The sequence below is a fragment of the Dipteris shenzhenensis genome, chromosome 32 (genome assembly GCF_047967505.1).
Source record: "Dipteris shenzhenensis isolate YYH24624 ecotype China chromosome 32, Dip_SZ_1.0, whole genome shotgun sequence".
In the NCBI taxonomy this organism is placed as follows: domain Eukaryota; kingdom Viridiplantae; phylum Streptophyta; class Polypodiopsida; order Gleicheniales; family Dipteridaceae; genus Dipteris; species Dipteris shenzhenensis.
In genome coordinates this window covers 22,366,658-22,384,233 of record NC_141627.1, presented here as the reverse complement: position 1 = coordinate 22,384,233, position 17,576 = coordinate 22,366,658, and the positions used below count along the sequence as shown (strand labels likewise).

At 41.2% G+C, this 17,576-nt stretch overlaps 1 protein-coding gene across 4 annotated transcripts; it reads right to left on the bottom strand.

Annotated features, from left to right (window-relative positions):
• Positions 1-8,170: 8,170 nt before the first annotated feature.
• LOC147880467 (uncharacterized) lies at positions 8,171-9,749 on the bottom strand. 4 transcript variants are annotated; one of them, XR_015540603.1, is made up of 4 exons: positions 9,636-9,749; positions 8,872-9,372; positions 8,405-8,523; positions 8,171-8,310 (listed from the first exon to the last, which is right to left on the bottom strand). XR_015540603.1 is itself a non-coding variant. In XM_087371278.1 (3 exons), the coding sequence occupies exons 1-2, from the start codon at positions 9,691-9,693 to the stop codon at positions 8,873-8,875; spliced, it is 558 nt and encodes a 185-aa protein (XP_087227404.1). In that variant the 5' UTR covers positions 9,694-9,749; the 3' UTR covers positions 8,171-8,523; position 8,872. The 4 variants fall into 4 exon arrangements, 3 of the variants coding, with proteins under 3 accessions (XP_087227404.1, XP_087227406.1, XP_087227405.1); XM_087371278.1 differs by having other exon boundaries at positions 8,171-8,523; XM_087371280.1 differs by having other exon boundaries at positions 8,171-8,523; positions 8,978-9,372.
• Positions 9,750-17,576: the final 7,827 nt, after the last annotated feature.

Below are 17,576 nucleotides of genomic sequence, written 5' to 3'. Positions count from 1 at the left end.
ATCATCAACATAAATGACAAGCAGCATAATACCTTTCTCTGTTTTTCTCCCATAAAGTGAGAAATTTGCCTTGGAAATCTGAAAGCCAATAGTGACAACATACTATCCTATCTTGTCACACCATGCTCTAGGTGCTTGCTTCAAGCCATACAAGGCTTTCTTCAACTTGCAAATAAACTTAGGATGAACAGCATGAACATAACTTGGTGGCTACTCCATAAAGACCTCTTTCTGCAAATCACCATGCAAGAAGGCATTCTTTACATCCATCTGATGTAAAGACCATCCCTTTGATGCAGCCATAGCAATGACTGCTCTTACGGTTGCCATCCCTACAACCGGACTGAATGTTTCTTCATAATCAATGCCATATGTCTGTGCATACCCCTTGACAACTAATCTTGCCTTGTATCTATTCACAGAACCATCTGCATTGTGCTTCACCTTATAAACCCACTTACAACCAATTGCATTCTTGTCTTTAGGCAAAGGCACCAATTCCCATGTAGCATTTGCTTCCAAGGCATCCATTTCTTCATCCATGGCTTTATCCCATTTTTCTTTTCCCAAGGCTTGCTCAAAAGAAGTGGGTTCTGATTCCTATATCACTTTGACCATATAGGCATAGTGAATGGCTATAAATCTATCATATTTCAGCCTATCCACAAGATAGCTAGCTTTGGTAGACCTGCACAAAATAGGCTCACTTCCAGGTGCTCTCAAATCATCCCTGGTCTTTCTTACTCCAGGTGTAACAACAGAAGGAATACCCAACTCATCATCAATGTTTTGTTCTGAGCCACTGGATTCACCATCCACATAAGACTGACCTGCATTCACATCAAACATGGCCTGATCTACCTTCTCTTTTCCTTTTCGTGATACCTGCATACCACTATCTACATTGCTTTGAGGAGATTGTCCTGATCTCAATCTGCTTGTCCATGGTGAAGTATGTTAACCACTGCTAGAGGACATTGTAGGTCCACTAATATTTTGTGATTGCTACTATGAATTCTGTGCAGCATTACCATTTTGTGCATCTACATCATCAATCACATTTATTGGTTTATACCAGCTGCTCATCTCATCAAAAATAACATCTCTGCTCATTGTAAACTTACAAGTAGAAGGGTTATAGCATCTATACCCTTTTTGCTATAGAGAATAACCAATAAAGAATTCTCAGCTTTTGGATCCAACTTGGACCTCAACTCATCTGGCACATGAACATAGGCAATGCAACGAAAAATTTTCAAATGAGAAATATTTGGTTTCCTACTAGTATACATCTCCTCTGGCATCATGACATGTATTTCTGCAGTGGGAGTCCTGTTCAATAATAATCTAGTAGGTCTTTTTCATTTAGCATGGCCTAAGATACCTCTCCAATATGCCTATTTTCCCTTTCTGCAAGTCCATTTTGCTGTGGGGTATGACTGCATGAATATTGTTGCTTTATGCCATGCTCTTGCAAGAACCTTGCAAACTCATTTAAGAGGTACTCTCCCCCTCCATCTAACCTTAGGCATTTTATTTGCAGGCTTGTTTCTTTTTCAACCATAGCTTTTAAAGCTTTGAAATGCCCAAACACTTCACTTTTCTTTTTCATAAAATGCACCCAAACTTTTCTGTTGTAGTCATCAATAAAAGTGACAAAATAATGATAGCCTCTAATAGATGCAGCTTTAGTAGTCCACATCAGAGTGGATTAATTCCAATGGCTTCTTACTCTCTTGAACATGCCTAAGAAATGGTTTCCTTACCTGTTTTCCAAATTGACAAGCTTCACATACCTTATGCATTTTTGCAACCTTGAATTTAGGCAACAATATTTTGGGCCTGTATTGAATTCCTGCAACAATATTTTGGGCCTGTATTGATTTAAGTCACTGTACATTAACATGACCAATGCGTTTATGCCAGATATCAATATCTGCAACTACACCGATCCCATGTGCAAACATTGCTGCACTCAATTCAGGCATGTCCGCATCCAATGTAAACATCCTGCCCTTCTTCTTTCCTTTTGCTATCAAGTGACCTTTATTTTTCATATCCTCAACAAAGCATCCATGAGGATTAAATCTGACTTGCAAGACCTGCTCAACCATTTGACTAACAGAAACCAGGTTCTTGGTGATGTTCGGGACATGAAATACATCAGACAGTTATTTCTTTTTCCCATCCTACATAGACAAAGGAATTTTACCAATATGCACAATAGGATGTGCAGTATCATCACCAGTCTTCACAAATCCTAGTCTTTCCATTTTCCTTGCATCTTGCATCCATTCTGCATGACCCGTCATGTTGTTTGATGCACCTGAGTCAACATACCACACATCATTGCTTTCTTCTGCACTTGTCACAGAATTGGTCATGTGCTGCACCATAAACAAATGCTCATTTCTGTCATCACCCTGTCTACTAGAGGATGCATAATTACCTTGCTGCAATTTTCCATTCATAATGTCATTCTGCTTTTTATAGTAGTCTTTAGCCATATGACCCATTTTACCACAATAGTAGCATTCAACATTGTTGTTTGCATTTTGGCCTCTCTGCCATCCACCACGACCTCTTTGGCTCCCCCTGCCTCTAGAGTTACCACGTCCTCCTCCAAAGGACTGATTTTCTTGAGTTTGCTGCAATTCTAATTTCTACCATGGCCTCCAGATCGGCCTCCTCTACCTCTGCCTCTACCTCTTCCAACATTTGAGTAGAAGATAGTTTCTTTTGAAGTTCCTCCTGAAGAAGATGCACCACCATTTCTCTGCTCTTCAAAAATTAGAAGAGCAAACAACTCCTCAAAATCAAGAAATTTTTCACGGATGGCAATGGATGTCCGAAACTATGCATAATCCTTTCCTAGACCATTCAAGGTCACAGAAACTAAATTATCATCTTCTAACGGCGACCCAATGGAAGCAAGTGCATCTGCAATTTTCTTCACCTTTATGTGGTAGTCATTGATGCTCACATTTTCTCTCTGCACATTGTGCAACTCCTGCTTAAGTTGCATTTTCCTGGCTTGCGTATTTGTGCTATACATTTTTGCCAAAGTATCCCATGCCTCCTTTGGCATACTCGCATCCTAAATATGCACAATCATAGAATTTGAAATATCGATAGACAGCCAGTACATAACTTTTCTGGCTCTCTCATGCCATCCTTTAAATGCCTACATTTCCTGTTGATTGGGAACATTAGGAAGAACTGGTTCTTCTTCATTTCCTATAATAAACTCCCAATAGCCTTTTCCCATAAGGAAATTCGTCATTCTAAACTTCCATGCTTGGAAGTTGTTCTTATCAAGCATTTTAGTGACAATCTATGAAAGAGAATCAGACGCCATTACAGAACACTACAAAATATTCTGTCACTGCAAAAAACACAGCTTCTACCTCACACGGGCAAATCTGCAAAACCGATGAAAGTGGTATTTGACCACACAGTCACTTCCTAGTGATGATTTTGCATCAACAGGCAATAAGGATGATTCTGTAACTCCCAATATCTCTGCGCACAAGCATACGATGCAATTTCTATGGTAACTTTTCACGGACTTGCAGAGCAGTGGTCGCACAGTAAAAACAGGGCCTTTTTCTCAGTGCTTCAGAGAACTTTGGCCTCCAAAACGGGCCCCATGGCATATATTGCCCTCTCGCCACACCACGAAGGGCGTCTCAACTTGAGACAATGCACTCTTGCACTTTCCGGCTGTGCTACCTATAGAGATTTGCTCCCAAACTCGGAAAAGGAAAGCAACACTGGTCCTCTTACCAGGACACTACGAACTTGGTTTGCTTTCTTGAGCTCCTTACCACGAACCAAGCTCTAATACCATGTGAAGATAGTGGGAGAGAGGGAAGGAGTCTCACTTGCGGCTTTCTCACATACACAATGGGGGAATACACACAAAGGTGGAGGCTGAAAATAGTTTTCTTCTTAGTTGTGAAATCCAAAAGAACTCTAGTACAAAGAAATAGGAGAACCCTCTATGTGGGTCTCAAACCAAACTCAGCTAACTAAGGTGGCATACTAACTGATCTATGAACTAGAGTACATAAGGATAGCTATCATCTAGCTATTATTCATGGGCAGTGTACCAACCGCATCTGCAACTAACAAGTTGGTGACATAAATGCACAACGGTCACCTTGGCATATCACGAGTGGAGCTCGATATCTCAACAAGATCTTCATCTCTCAGCAAAAATATGCAAGGGAGATCTTGAAGGCATTTCGTATGTTCGAGTGCAAGGAGATAGCTACACCTATGGAGGTAAATGCAAGGCTATCTATGGAGGATGTCTCACCACCTGCAGACATCAGGAGGTACATGAAGTTGGTCGGCAGTCTCATCTATCTAGGCAACACCAGACCTGGCATTTTGAGCAACTTCTCCAATAAGCCTAGAGAGAATCATTGGAATGCAGGGGTGCAGGTGCTCAGGTATTGAAGGGCACTCTTGATTATGGCATCACTTATGGTACGAGCACTTCCTTGGCTGGTCATTGTGACTCAGATTGGGCTGGAGATGTTGATTCTAGGAAATCCATTTCTAGATATTATTTCTCTTTAGGTTTAGGTATTTTCTCTTGGATCAGTAAGAAACAACCAATGGTATTGTCTTCTATCGAGGCTGAGTACAAGGTAGCATGTTTTGCCACTTGTGAAGTAGTGTGGCTGAGAATCTTATGGCACATGGGACTGCAAGAGGATGAGGCAACTGTGCTGAGATGGGACAATCAAAGCTGCATGGCCATTGCTAAAAATCCAGTGTTTCATGCGTGCACAAAACATATAGAGATTCAGTATCACTATGTGCGTGACTTGATTGAGGACGGGATAGTGGAATTGGTTTACTGTCCAACATAGCAAAATTGAGCAGATATCTTCTCCAAGGCACTCAGGAAGGATCAACTTCAGGGTCATCTTTAGAGACTCGGCATTGGGCCGAGAAGGTAGTTCACCTATGGGTGGACATTGAGGGGGGGTGTTAGATATGCTGAATGCCCAACCCTCCTAGTAACCACCATTGGTCCAAGGTGCTCAAGTTGTAAGGCCCCCATATGAGGAGAAGCCATGTGTGAGCCCAGGACATTGGATGGATCCTGACTTGCATGTCAGATGAGGTCTATGAGAAAACGATCCTATGAACTATTACTACATCTACAAGTGAAGCCAATAAAAGAACTACTCTGGAACTTTTGCTGTTGCTCGTCTATATGGTGTGTGAAAAAAAATGCCATTAATTAATTACATATAAAACACTTTGGCTCTATGGAAAATAGTTAAAGGGTTGACACACGAGCAGTCACTTGGGCTAGAATGGGCCATTTACAGACACACAAATGGTGGGCAGTGGCCAGTCTTTAGCATCGTTTCATAGGTCAATGGGAGTAAAAAGTGCTGCCAGACTAGTTGAAAAAAGTTAAGCGCTCATTGGCAACATTACATTGATAAGGTACTTATATTAGACTATAGTGGACTCAAGTTATGTAAAACTTGGCACTAAAGATTGTATCCATATAATCCATTCACTCAAGATATGTAAAACTTGATACTAAAAGCTCGTATCCCTATAGTCCATTCACTCATCATGCATAAGAGTATATACACTAGGGATGCACTAATAATGGCATTGCAAGAACCCACGTTTTGATGTAGTATTTCTACAAACACTCCGTCCCCTCCAAATCCAAAGTTTATGTGAGTAACTTCGATTTCTCCCTCACCAATAGAGGCAGTCACAACTCACTTGAACTTGAGGCCTCCTTTGGGATGATGGCCACATTTTGCTCTTTGGACAATACCTGTATAGCTGAGATAGATGAAAAATGAAGACAAAGACAAAGACCTGCTCTTTGGACACCTCAATAGTTGAGATAAACCATAGGGACTTGCTTCATTGCCAAGCCCTACTTGCAAGTGAAGATTGAACTAGCCACACAAATCACACAATGCTTCAGAATCTAGTCCAGGCATAGATGCAAAGATCTAGAGAGACGTATAGCCAAATAGACAGAAGCTCTAAAATGAACTACATGAAGTAAAAGTTAACGTGTACCATTTGAACAACCAAAAATCTAAGGGGCAGATCTATTCTATTTGATGCTCAATCCCCAAGTTCTGCCACATGCCCTTTGTAGGCTCTTCTTGGCTACTGGGAAACCTATTGGATTGCATGCTTGCTACCCCATAGTGGGACAGTTTAAAAACTGAAATGGAGGTTGCTTGTTGTAGCCCCCTTCCTGCTCTGCACTGCAACCAATGGTGAGGTACTATTCTTGGATTGATCCTAGACCTTCCTACTGCTCCCATCTGCACCCATAGTATGAGATACTGTAGACCCTGATCTAGGCCTCACTGCTGCTCTAGTGTGTATCCAATACATCACTGACAGTAGAGCCACAGAGTGGATTGACCCAATCCATGACACTCGACTAGTAGCAACTTTTCATGCTCCAGAACAGCTGTATAGCAAGGCTGCCCACTTCTAGGAGTACCCAAGATAAGGGATGACTGTAATCCTACAACATGGATGTTGGAGGTGACCTCAAATTCTATAAAGACCCAGCTGCAGGTGAAGATTAAACTAGCCACACAAATCACACAATGCTTCAGATTCTAGTCCACATGTTCACAAAAAATATATTAGCATAGATGCAAAGATCTAGAGAGATGTATAGCCAAATAGACAGAAGCTCCAAAATGAACTACATGAAGTAAAAGTTAACGTGTACCATGTGAACAGCCAAAAATCTAAGGGGCAGATCTATTCTATCTGATGCTCAATCTCCAAGTTCTGCCACATGCCCTTTGTAGGCTCTTCTTGGCTGCTAGGAAACCTGTTGGATTGCATGCTTGCTATCCCAAAGCGGGGCAGTTCAAAAACTAAAATGGAGGTTGCTTACTCTAGCCCCCTTCCTACTATGCACTGCAACCAATGGTGAGGTACTATTCTTGGACTGATCCTAGACCTTCCTGCTGCTCCCGTCTGCACCCACAGTATGAGGTACTATAGACCCTGATCTAGGCCTTGCCATTGCTCTAGTGTGTATCCAATACTGAGGCACATGAATACCTTTGCAAGGTCCCTAATGTGCCCTCTTATATCAGGCTGTTTGCCCTCTGAACTCATCGACAGCAGAGCCACTGACTGGACTGACCCAATCCATGACACCCGACCAGTAGCAACTTTTCATTCTCCAGAACAGCTGTATAGCAGGGCTACCCACTTCCAAGAGTACCCAAGATAAGGGATGACTATAATCCTGCAACATGGATGTTGGAGGTGACCTCAAATTCTATAGAGACCCAGCTGCAGATAGATTTTGCACAGCAGTATACCAAAAGTCTGATCTCTTCGTGTATGAACTATTTCGAATCCTTTCCAGAGCACTAGCAGCATTTACCCATGAATTCAATGCAAAAAGCGATGCACATAGTGTCTCTTTAGGCCATTCATTTATGAGGCTGCTAGGTGTGAGATTAGAGAGTCATCAAGTTGGGTTTCAGATCAAAGAGTCATGTGCAACTCGAAGCATCTTCCTTGTTTCATGGTGCATGACTCTAATTATTTAGTTTTCCTTTCAGTCTCAAGCATTTTCTAAACGATAGAATCTTAGAAATGACAGCTGAAAGGGCAATGCACTGCTTAAAAGAGTTTCCATGTAAACATCGAAGCTTTTAACAAAAGCTTTTAAGTGAATCCACATGTTAGCTTATGTTTAATAAGTGCACTCTCCGGTAGTTTAAGTACTAAGTCCACATCGTAACTTGCGTGCTTTAGATCAATATGGACAGTTTAAAGTCTTAAGCCGAAAGACTTGAAATGATGTAACAAGCACACAAAGGATGGGTACAAACTTTGCAAGATCCCCTGAAAATCTACTATTTGTGAAAGAGGATGAGTTCAGAAGTCGTGACCAACATTTTGTCCTTTTTCAGAAGGTGGTAGACCACATTGCATCTGCAGTTCCTTGAACCTTTCTACATTGAAGTGCCGTTTTTTCATAAGCTTCCTTTGCTTAGAAGAAACAGGTGTATGCATCAAATGTTGAAAAGATGGATTTCTAGAGGTAAGAATGAAATACAAAAACCAGCTATGAGGCCAACAGATGACAAAGAACGCAATGGGTTCCATCAAATTCCATGATAACTCCTAGAAAGTGAGGCGGAAGAAAAGTAAGGTCTACAATATGACGACCACCAGAGCTGTCCAGAACATTTTGTGCGCTTTCCTTAGTGCGATTCTGTCAATCTCTTCTTTCTCCTTCTGCACACTGCTCACAGTCCTCACCTAATTGCAAGGTCATCCTCGCAGTTTCTAGCAATCATACAGTTTCAACGTGAAAACAAATGGAAGATGAATACACAGGGCTACCAAGACTTACCAGGCAAAGATGATTGAGAGAACAGCACCAAGCGCAATAGCAGGCGATGGCGATAGAGAAAACAGCACTAGGAGCAGCCGCTGCTGCTATGGTGATGGTGAAACAGGAACAATAGCAAGCTTTGATGATGGCAATGACATGAAATTTCAAAAGAAGGAAACCTAGTAAGAAGGTGATTTGACTAAACAGAGCAAGAAGGCAGAGCAAGAAGGCAGTTGGACGAGATGATGGGAAGCAACGTTTGATTTGGAGGAAGTTTTTTGAATCCATAAAAAATGAAAATGAAAATTTAAACTTGAACCTGACACGTGGCTTCACCAGAGGGCAGATTTCCTTTTTATGTCACAATACTACCTGCCTAAAGAAATTCAACATAAACAACAATTGTATTGATTGATAGATGAACTTCGATACATCTACATAGTATTGACGGTTATCAGCGGGTGAATTTATTGTTTATACAGGACCTTAATTGGTCGTAGGTCCAACACTAACTGGCGGGGCACTGTTAATCACTTTCTCGTCGTTCGCACCACAATCCTGCACGAATAGAATCTGAGCAGACTCATTCACCATTTGAATAGGGTACGTCGGCCCAAATTCGCGGTAAGCCAGCATCATCTTCAAGTTATCATTCTGGAAGCATATCGTCTTGCTAGGCTCTTGGTGCACCCACTGTGGGAAGAAGATGACGGTATGGATCTCTCTCCCATCAAGATCCACAATCTTGCGCACGCAAGTGCCTGTGGGCTCGGTCCAGGAGACTTTGTAGCGACGCTCACCCTTGCCTAGCTGCCGAATGTGCACCTCTTGATCCTTCACCCAGCGTCCTCCCACCATACCCGACAGAATCCGATAATCCAACGTGCTTTCGTTCTTGTAGTACACTTCGTATTTCCATCCGTTGCTGTATTCGTAGACACACAGCTTGCCAACGATGCCGGACAAGTCGTTTGGCCACATTGTCTCTGTCAAGAAACAACACTTTTGGTTAGCTATGGCTAGAGAAGGTACAAACCATACGTAAATTACTAGTGGCGACTGCTGTAACCTGTGCTTCGTGCTTGCGCTTGTGCTTGTGCTACGGTTCTAATCACTTAACTAAGGAATTAAAGTTTCATCTCTTGCAACTGCAGACGGATCAGAAGGTGGAAGGGCAAGTTATGGTCAAAGATAGCTTAAATAGTTCTAAGTTACGCTGCACAACGCTTAAAGAAGATCAGGAGCGGACCTTCTGGCAGCTTTTGACTAGTCCCGTCTACATATTCAGTCCAGCTTGACTGAGCCATGGTTGTCAAAACGTGAAGTAGAAAATCAGTGTGAGAAGGCTTCAACAAAGACAGAAAGTATGATGCTTGATGATTTTTGTACAATGACTCTCTCTTTATAGCGGAAAGAAAATCAAAACAAAAAACACGTCATGCTTTTAGCAAGGCTATAATAACACCGAGCCGGATGTGAATTAATATTCCTGAGATTATCAAAGGAAAAAACCCTAATATTAATCAATGTCCTTAAACTCAAGTGTTGTGTCAAAATTCTATTTTAAAAATAGCTAGATTCCCCCAACTCTCTTATAATCTTCACGAGTAGCATGACCCATCTACGATGGGTTAGAGACTCGCTCCACCGGGTCTCAAGATGAGATCATAATATGTCTTTATTAAAAAAAAATCAAAATTTAGGTTTCAAGACCCCCTCAACCATAGGCACCACTTGGCTTGTCTCTATGCGACTTGCTCAACAATTCTACTAGATGAGCAACCAACCATGTGATGTTGATCGAGGACAGGTAGTTTTCCAAAAAATTCTTGCCCCTCGCCGCCTCACACAAAGAGAGAGAGAGAGAGAGAGAGAGAGAGAGAGAGAGAGAGAGAGAGAGAGAGTATTAATGTCCATGGGAGACCATCTCATCTATGGGACAACAAAATACCCATCTAGTACATCTGCATAGGTAGAGCACATGGCATCTCCCGGGGGTGGGGACAGAGAGAGAGAGAGAGAGAGAGAGAGAGAGAGAGAGAGAGAGAGAGAGAGAGAGAGAGAGAGAGAGAGAGAGAGAGGGATCTGTTATGCTTGGGGTTAAGGGGTGAGATTGTTTTTCCTCATTGAGGGGATGACTAAAATCAAACAACCAACTTTTGAGAAAGCCACAATGAGGCAAAAAACAACAAAGGGAAAGTCAATTTTTTTGTAACAAAGAGGGCAAGAAGAGAGAGAGAGAGAGGGGGGAGGGGTGATTTTTTATTCTCAAGGATAAGGGGTGAAATCTACCCGCACCATGAGTACATCAGGGTTTATTGAGTGTGTCATGGTAAGGTCACGGTTGGAGACAAACGTTATTGGTAAAACTTGTATCCTTATCTCCTACAATAGCAACACATTCCTAACTGCCTCAATCATCTTACATATTATACTTCCATACGTGTTTTTAATCAAATCATGCATTCTCTCTCCTTTATAATCCTTGATTTAGCCTAGACTAATAGTGTGGGATTATCCCTAGGAAAGGGTAGTCCTAAGATCAAATCTTTGTAGCCTAGATTATTGTCATCTTTGTTGTGTGGGAAATTGGATCCCCCTCAAGTGGGTATTCAATCAAGCAGCTACATAAGGGCCTACTTCTTAGCAAAGAAATGGCTTAATTACTTTACAATGCATCATGCCTTGGGAATTTTATACTTCCTTAGGACACATTGGATTGATATTGGGCTCCACTTAATTGAACCGGTTGTTTTTTTTTCCCATAGGTGGCCAGGAGCAGCAGTAAAAGGGCTGGCCATGGGGCCTTAAATAGAGCCCTACTGGGTTGGCCCAGTAGGCAAGTCGGCCAATAGGGGAGGCTGCTGGGTCGGCCCATTTCCCCCTACTGGGTCGGTTGGTTTTGGGCCTTATAAAAGGGCCCCTTCTGGGGCTCATAAGGCATCACTTGGAGCAGCAATCCAAGACCAGGAAGGAGCATCAATGCAATAGCAAGGAGCAACAGCAATAGGTCCATCCTTGGGCCTATACATAGGAGCTGAAGGAGACGTACAAGGGCTGCAGGATTAGCTCAAGGTGCTGCCCAGCTAGGCTAGCTACCTCGGATAGCAAGGTGGAAGGGATCACTGACAGAGAATCTACATAAGCTCAGTGGAGCATGCAGTATTAGGGATCGGGAGGTGACAGCTAGATAGTAGTACAACATTTTGGTAAGGTTAGAGGACCACGTATTGGTGGGACTCTAAGCCTCTCTTTTGTATTGTGTCCTATGGTTGGACAAAAATATCTTTGGCAATAAGAGGTGGAGTGGAGGGAGAGCTAGGAGATTTGCCGCGTGTTGTTATGGTGCCCTTTCCATCTTGACACGCCATAGTAGAGGCACTTGGGCATCACTGTGTAGGAGCAAGGCAGAAGAGAGAAGCTGTCTACTAACATGAGTGAGGACTTAGAGGCGGTGAGTTGTGACTGTAGACAACAATTAGTAGATATGAGTTGGGAACTTTGGCAATGGGACTGACCAGAGATGTGAGAATAGATTGGTGTAATTGGTGACTAGTCTTCATGGCTAAGTATTGATGGAGTGGAGTGGAGAGTGTGCACAGTAAAGAACAATCGCGCAGATTGGAACAGTCAGGTTGAAGGATGAAGGGAGGGAGTATAGAGGCCAAGAGGCCAAGAGATGTACAACAGATTGCCCAACAACTGGGGATCGACACGTGGAAAATTGCACAGGGGTCAGAGACTGATTGCATAGAAGATTGACGTGGTGCACGGTGCAACGTGAGCGTAGGCATGGTGATGTGGCAAGGTGCAGTGCTGACACTGCTGAGGGTCAAAAACTTCGCAGCAAGTCGTGACATGTGCCGCGTGTTGTTGAGGGGCAGATCGAGGGCATTGGTTGGCTGGGGCCATATAGTTCGACTCACACATCATACGTGCATCGTGCCACATGTCGCTGTGACAACAGAGCCTGACTGCGAGAGTAAATGCAGAGCTGCAGAGTGCAAACACGGTGTAAATGCAGATAGAAAGAGTAAATGCATAGAGAGAGAGAGGGAGAGTAGAGTGAGGAGAGAGACTAGCACGAGGAGAGTATAGGGAAGAGTGAGACACACTAGAGGGGAGAGAGAGAGAGTGAGAGAGAGGGAGGGGAGAGAGAGAGGGGTATATTTATTTATTTATGAATATATATATAAATAATAATATTTAAATAAATATATATATATATATCGAAAGAGATTATATATAAGATATTTATTCTATTTTAATATATATATATATATATATATATAATAGTATATTATATATATACACTATAGGATATATTTTATATACTATTGTATATATATACATATATATGTAATAAAAAAACATATGTATCATATATATATATATGTGTGTGTGTGTGTGTGTGGGTGTATGTAAGGAGAGAGCAAAGAGAGTAGAGAAGAGCGAGACACGAGAGCAGAGAGACTGAGAGAGAGGGACATGGAGGAGTATATTTATTTATTTATGCATATAAATAAATAAATAAATAAATAATATTAAATGTAATATATACTACATTATATATATATATATATATATATATAAATTAGTGTATTATATATATACACTATATATATATATAAATTAGTGTATTATATATATACACTATAGTATATATTTTATATACTATTATATATATACATATATATGTAACAATAATAATATATGTAACATATTATATATATATATATTCTTTATTTATATATATCTTCTTTTATCTTACTATATATTAAGGAGAGTGGAGGCAAGTGTGCACCACATGTCATGTGGAAGGTATGCCATGTGTTGCATGGCTAAAGAAGTTGGAAACACCACTTGTCATGCAGTTGGAGAGGTTTGAGGGGAGCATTAGTTGCCTAGATAATGTTTGGATATGTAGTCGAGGTGAGGTTATTCCCTTGATGTCGGCACTTCTTAACCTCTAGTTACTCACCACACATACACGAGGGGGGGAGGTGAGGGAAAAGGAAGGAGGGGGGGAACGGGCATCTCCTTACATCACTTTCCCCCCCATCACCTTTGTGGATAGCTCTCCTTGGAGTCATTCGTACAAGGGGGGCATGGGCATCTCCTTACATCACTTTTTTCCCCCAACACCTTTGTGGATAGCTCTCCTTGGAGTCATTCGTACATAATGATACCATTAGGGTAGTATCCCTCTCCAAAGAATTGCCACACTCTATCAAGGCTATCGATGATGCTTGGCACAACACCATACATAGCATGTTAGTCATCTGCCAATCGTAAAGTTATGGCAGTAGAGGTTTTATGTTGCAGTCCAGTTTCCTTTGGGACTCAATGGTGGCAGTTGAAGGCATAAGGATCTTGGAAGTCATCCGGTAGTTGTCCTAAGTTGAGGTAAACGAGATGAAGCCTTGTGCAATTGTCAATGACGGCCTATCATATGGGCATGGAAGCTTACAAGAGTCCATATAACTTGCAATGTGCATTAGGTGTTGGGTCACACATGCAAGAATCTATGAATGGGATGAAAGGCGTGTGCCCTCTCCACCATATATATCACTCCAGAATAGAGTCACATCTATGTAAGCTTTAAGAAGCGGATAAAGCATTATTAGTAAAGGAGGAGATGAATAATAATAATAATGCAAGCTACCAAGATAGTAAGGAATTACTACGAGACTGTAAAATGAGGTGTGGCACATCCTGTGAGTCTAAGACAGATGCAACCTGCTACCATCATACCACAGAAGTTATCCCCTCACAAAATTTTGGCATCGTCGAAGGTTGTAATTGAAGTTAAATGACCCATTCATGAGTCCATGCATCAAGACTTCCTTGCAAAGGTGGATCCTATATGGTTCGTTCACTTCATTGTCTCCTTAGGGTAGCAAATTGAGGAGAAAATTATATTAGAGAGAAAGGCACGGTTAGGATAAGAAGGGGAGAACAATCCGAGAACAATAGAGAGTAGCATCCAACTTGAGAGGCTTGCTAGCCTAAAAGCCACAAGGATAGGAAGGGTAATCTTGACTTAGGAACCTTCACAAAAACATGTGTGCCATCAATTAGCATTGGAAAATCTATAGAAGAGAAAAAATTTCCCCTTACAAGATGTGAAATTAGAAATGAATATATCCTTGAAGCTATCCAATTTGATTGAGCTATGGTGCACAAATTTCTTGATTGTAAAGTTGGAGAAAGTAATATTGTTGAAAACTTGAATGCATTGAAATTAGAGACGAGTAAAAACTTCATTGTGGACAATGATTTGTAGTGGATGAAGTCAGGAAAGTTTTAGGCAATTCTTGCCCATCTGAACTTGTATACAGTAGCGCTTAAAGATGCTGGATTGCATGAGTCTTCTTAGCTTGACATGTTGTTGAACAAGGTTGCCCCTCTTTGTCGACACCTTAACGGATCATGCTATATCCGATTATGAGGCCTAAATGAATCTTGCATTCATATCAAGACCTTCTTGCACGTTTTTGAGCTATATGCTTTGTGTTTAGATTCTTCTCTAACCAAACCTCATCTTCGCTATCCCCACCTCACCAATTTGCACTAATTGCTCATCTGGATAGTTAGTAAGCTTACTATCTTGATTCCTAAGAAGCTCCTTCTATTGATTGTGTTACCTTGTCCTTTTGGCCTAGGTGGTAAATAAAAAATCCATGTCATAAAAAATGCTGATTAATTGAAACAAAAATGGCATACAAATATGGAAAGCTCATCTATCTAAAATTCAAAGTTGATAGTCTATACAACACTTATGGGGTCATGTAACCAAGATTGAGTGTGTTACCATCTTTTGTTGCATGTGATAGTTCTATTGTCTAAATGTATGATAAAAATACATAAAAATACAATACCAACTATAGATAGATGAGCCCAAAGAAATTATTGGGTTCTTTTAGATTAGGGCTTAGGTTGTTGAAATGTGCATTTAGCAACTATGGGAAAAACTAACTACGGTTCAATTTAGTGGAACCCAATCTCAATCCAATGTGCCCTAAGGAAGTATAAAATTTAGAAGGCATGCATTATAAAGTAATTAAGCCATTTCTTTGCTAAGAAGTAGGTCCTTATTAGTTGCTTGACTGAATACCCACCTGAGGGGGATCCAATTTTCAACACAACAAGGCAGCCATGACAATAATTTAGGCTACAAAGATTTGAGCTTAGAACTACCCTTTCCTAGGTGATAATCCCGCTCTATTAGACTAGGATAAATCATCCTTCTATTGTCTGAATGTATGATAAAAATAAAACTAGCTATAAATACAGTGAGGCCAAAGAAATTATTGCTTTCTTTTAAATCAAGTCTTAGAGTTGAAATGCGCAGTTAGCCCCTATGGGAAAAAAAAACAACCGGTTCAATTAAGTGGAGCCCAATATCAATCCAATGTGTCCTAAGGAAGTATAAAATTCCCAAGGCATGATGCATTGTAAAGTAATTAAGCCATTTCTTTGCTAAGAAGTAGGCCCTTATGTAGCTGCTTGATTGAATACCCACTTGAGGGGGATCCAATTTCCCACACAACAAAGATGACAATAATCTAGGCTACAAAGATTTGATCTTAGGACTACCCTTTCCTAGGGATAATCCCACACTATTAGTCTAGGCTAAATCAAGGATTATAAAGGAGAGAGAATGCATGATTTGATTAAAAACACGTATGGAAGTATAATATGTAAGATGATTGAGGCAGTTAGGAATGTGTTGCTATTGTAGGAGATAAGGATACAAGTTTTACCAATAACGTTTGTCTCCAACCGTGACCTTACCATGACACACTCAATAAACCCTGATGTACTCATGGTGCGGGTAGATTTCACCCCTTATCCTTGAGAATAAAAAATCACCCCTCCCCCCTCTCTCTCTCTCTCTTCTTGCCCTCTTTGTTACAAAAAAATTGACTTTCCCTTTGTTGTTTTTTGCCTCATTGTGGCTTTCTCAAAAGTTGGTTGTTTGATTTTAGTCATCCCCTCAATGAGGAAAAACAATCTCACCCCTTAACCCCAAGCATAACAGATCCCTCTCTCTCTCTCTCTCTCTCTCTCTCTCTCTCTCTCTCTCTCTCTCTGTCCCCACCCACGGGAGATGCCATGTGCTCTACCTATGCAGATGTACTAGATGGGTATTTTGTTGTCCCATAGATGAGATGGTCTCCCATGGACATTAATACTCTCTCTCTCTCTCTCTCTCTCTCTCTCTCTCTCTCTCTCTCTTTGTGTGAGGGGGCGAGGGGCAAGAATTTTTTGGAAAACTACCTGTCCTCGATCAACATCACATGGTTGGTTGCTCATCTAGTAGAATTGTTGAGCAAGTCGCATAGAGACAAGCCAAGTGGTGCCTATGGTTGAGGGGGTCTTGAAACCTAAATTTTGATTTTTTTTAAATAAAGACATATTATGATATGATCTTGAGACCCGGCGGAGCGAGTCTCTAACCCATCGTAGATGGGTCATGCTACTCGTGAAGATTATAAGAGAGTTGGGGAAATCTAGCTATTTTTAAAATAGAATTTTGACACAACACTTGAGTTTAAGGACATTGATTAATATTAGGGTTTTTTCCTTTGATAATCTCAGGAATATTAATTCACATCCGGCTCGGTGTTATTATAGCCTTGCTAAAAGCATGACGTGTTTTTTGCTTTGATTTTCTTTCCGCTATAAAGAGAGAGTCATTGTACAAAAATCATCAAGCATCATACTTTCTGTCTTTGTTGAAGCCTTCTCACACTGATTTTCTACTTCACGTTTTGACAACCATGGCTCAGTCAAGCTGGACTGAATATGTAGACAAGACTAGTCAAAAGCTGCCAGAAGGTCCGCTCCTGATCTTCTTTAAGCGTTGTGCAGCGTAACTTAGAACTATTTAAGCTATCTTTGACCATAACTTGCCCTTCCACCTTCTGATCCGTCTGCAGTTGCAAGTAATGAAACTTTAATTCCTTAGTTAAGTGATTAGAAACGTAGCACAAGCACAAGCGCAAGCACGAAGCACAGGTTACAGCAGTCGCCACTAGTAATTTACATATGGTTTGTACCTTCTCTAGCCATAGCTAACCAAAAGTGTTGTTTCTTGACAGAGACAATGTGGCCAAACGACTTGTCGGGCATCGTTGGCAAGCTGTGTGTCTACGAATACAGCAACGGATGGAAATACGAAGTG

Coding starts and splice junctions, on each gene's coding strand:
- LOC147880467 (XM_087371278.1), bottom strand. CDS start 9,693: ATGGCTCAGTCAAGCTGGACTGAATATGTAGACGGGACTAGTCAAAAG. Junction 9,373..9,635: donor TAGTCAAAAGCTGCCAGAAG/GTCCGCTCCTGA, acceptor GTTTCTTGACAG/AGACAATGTGGCCAAACGAC.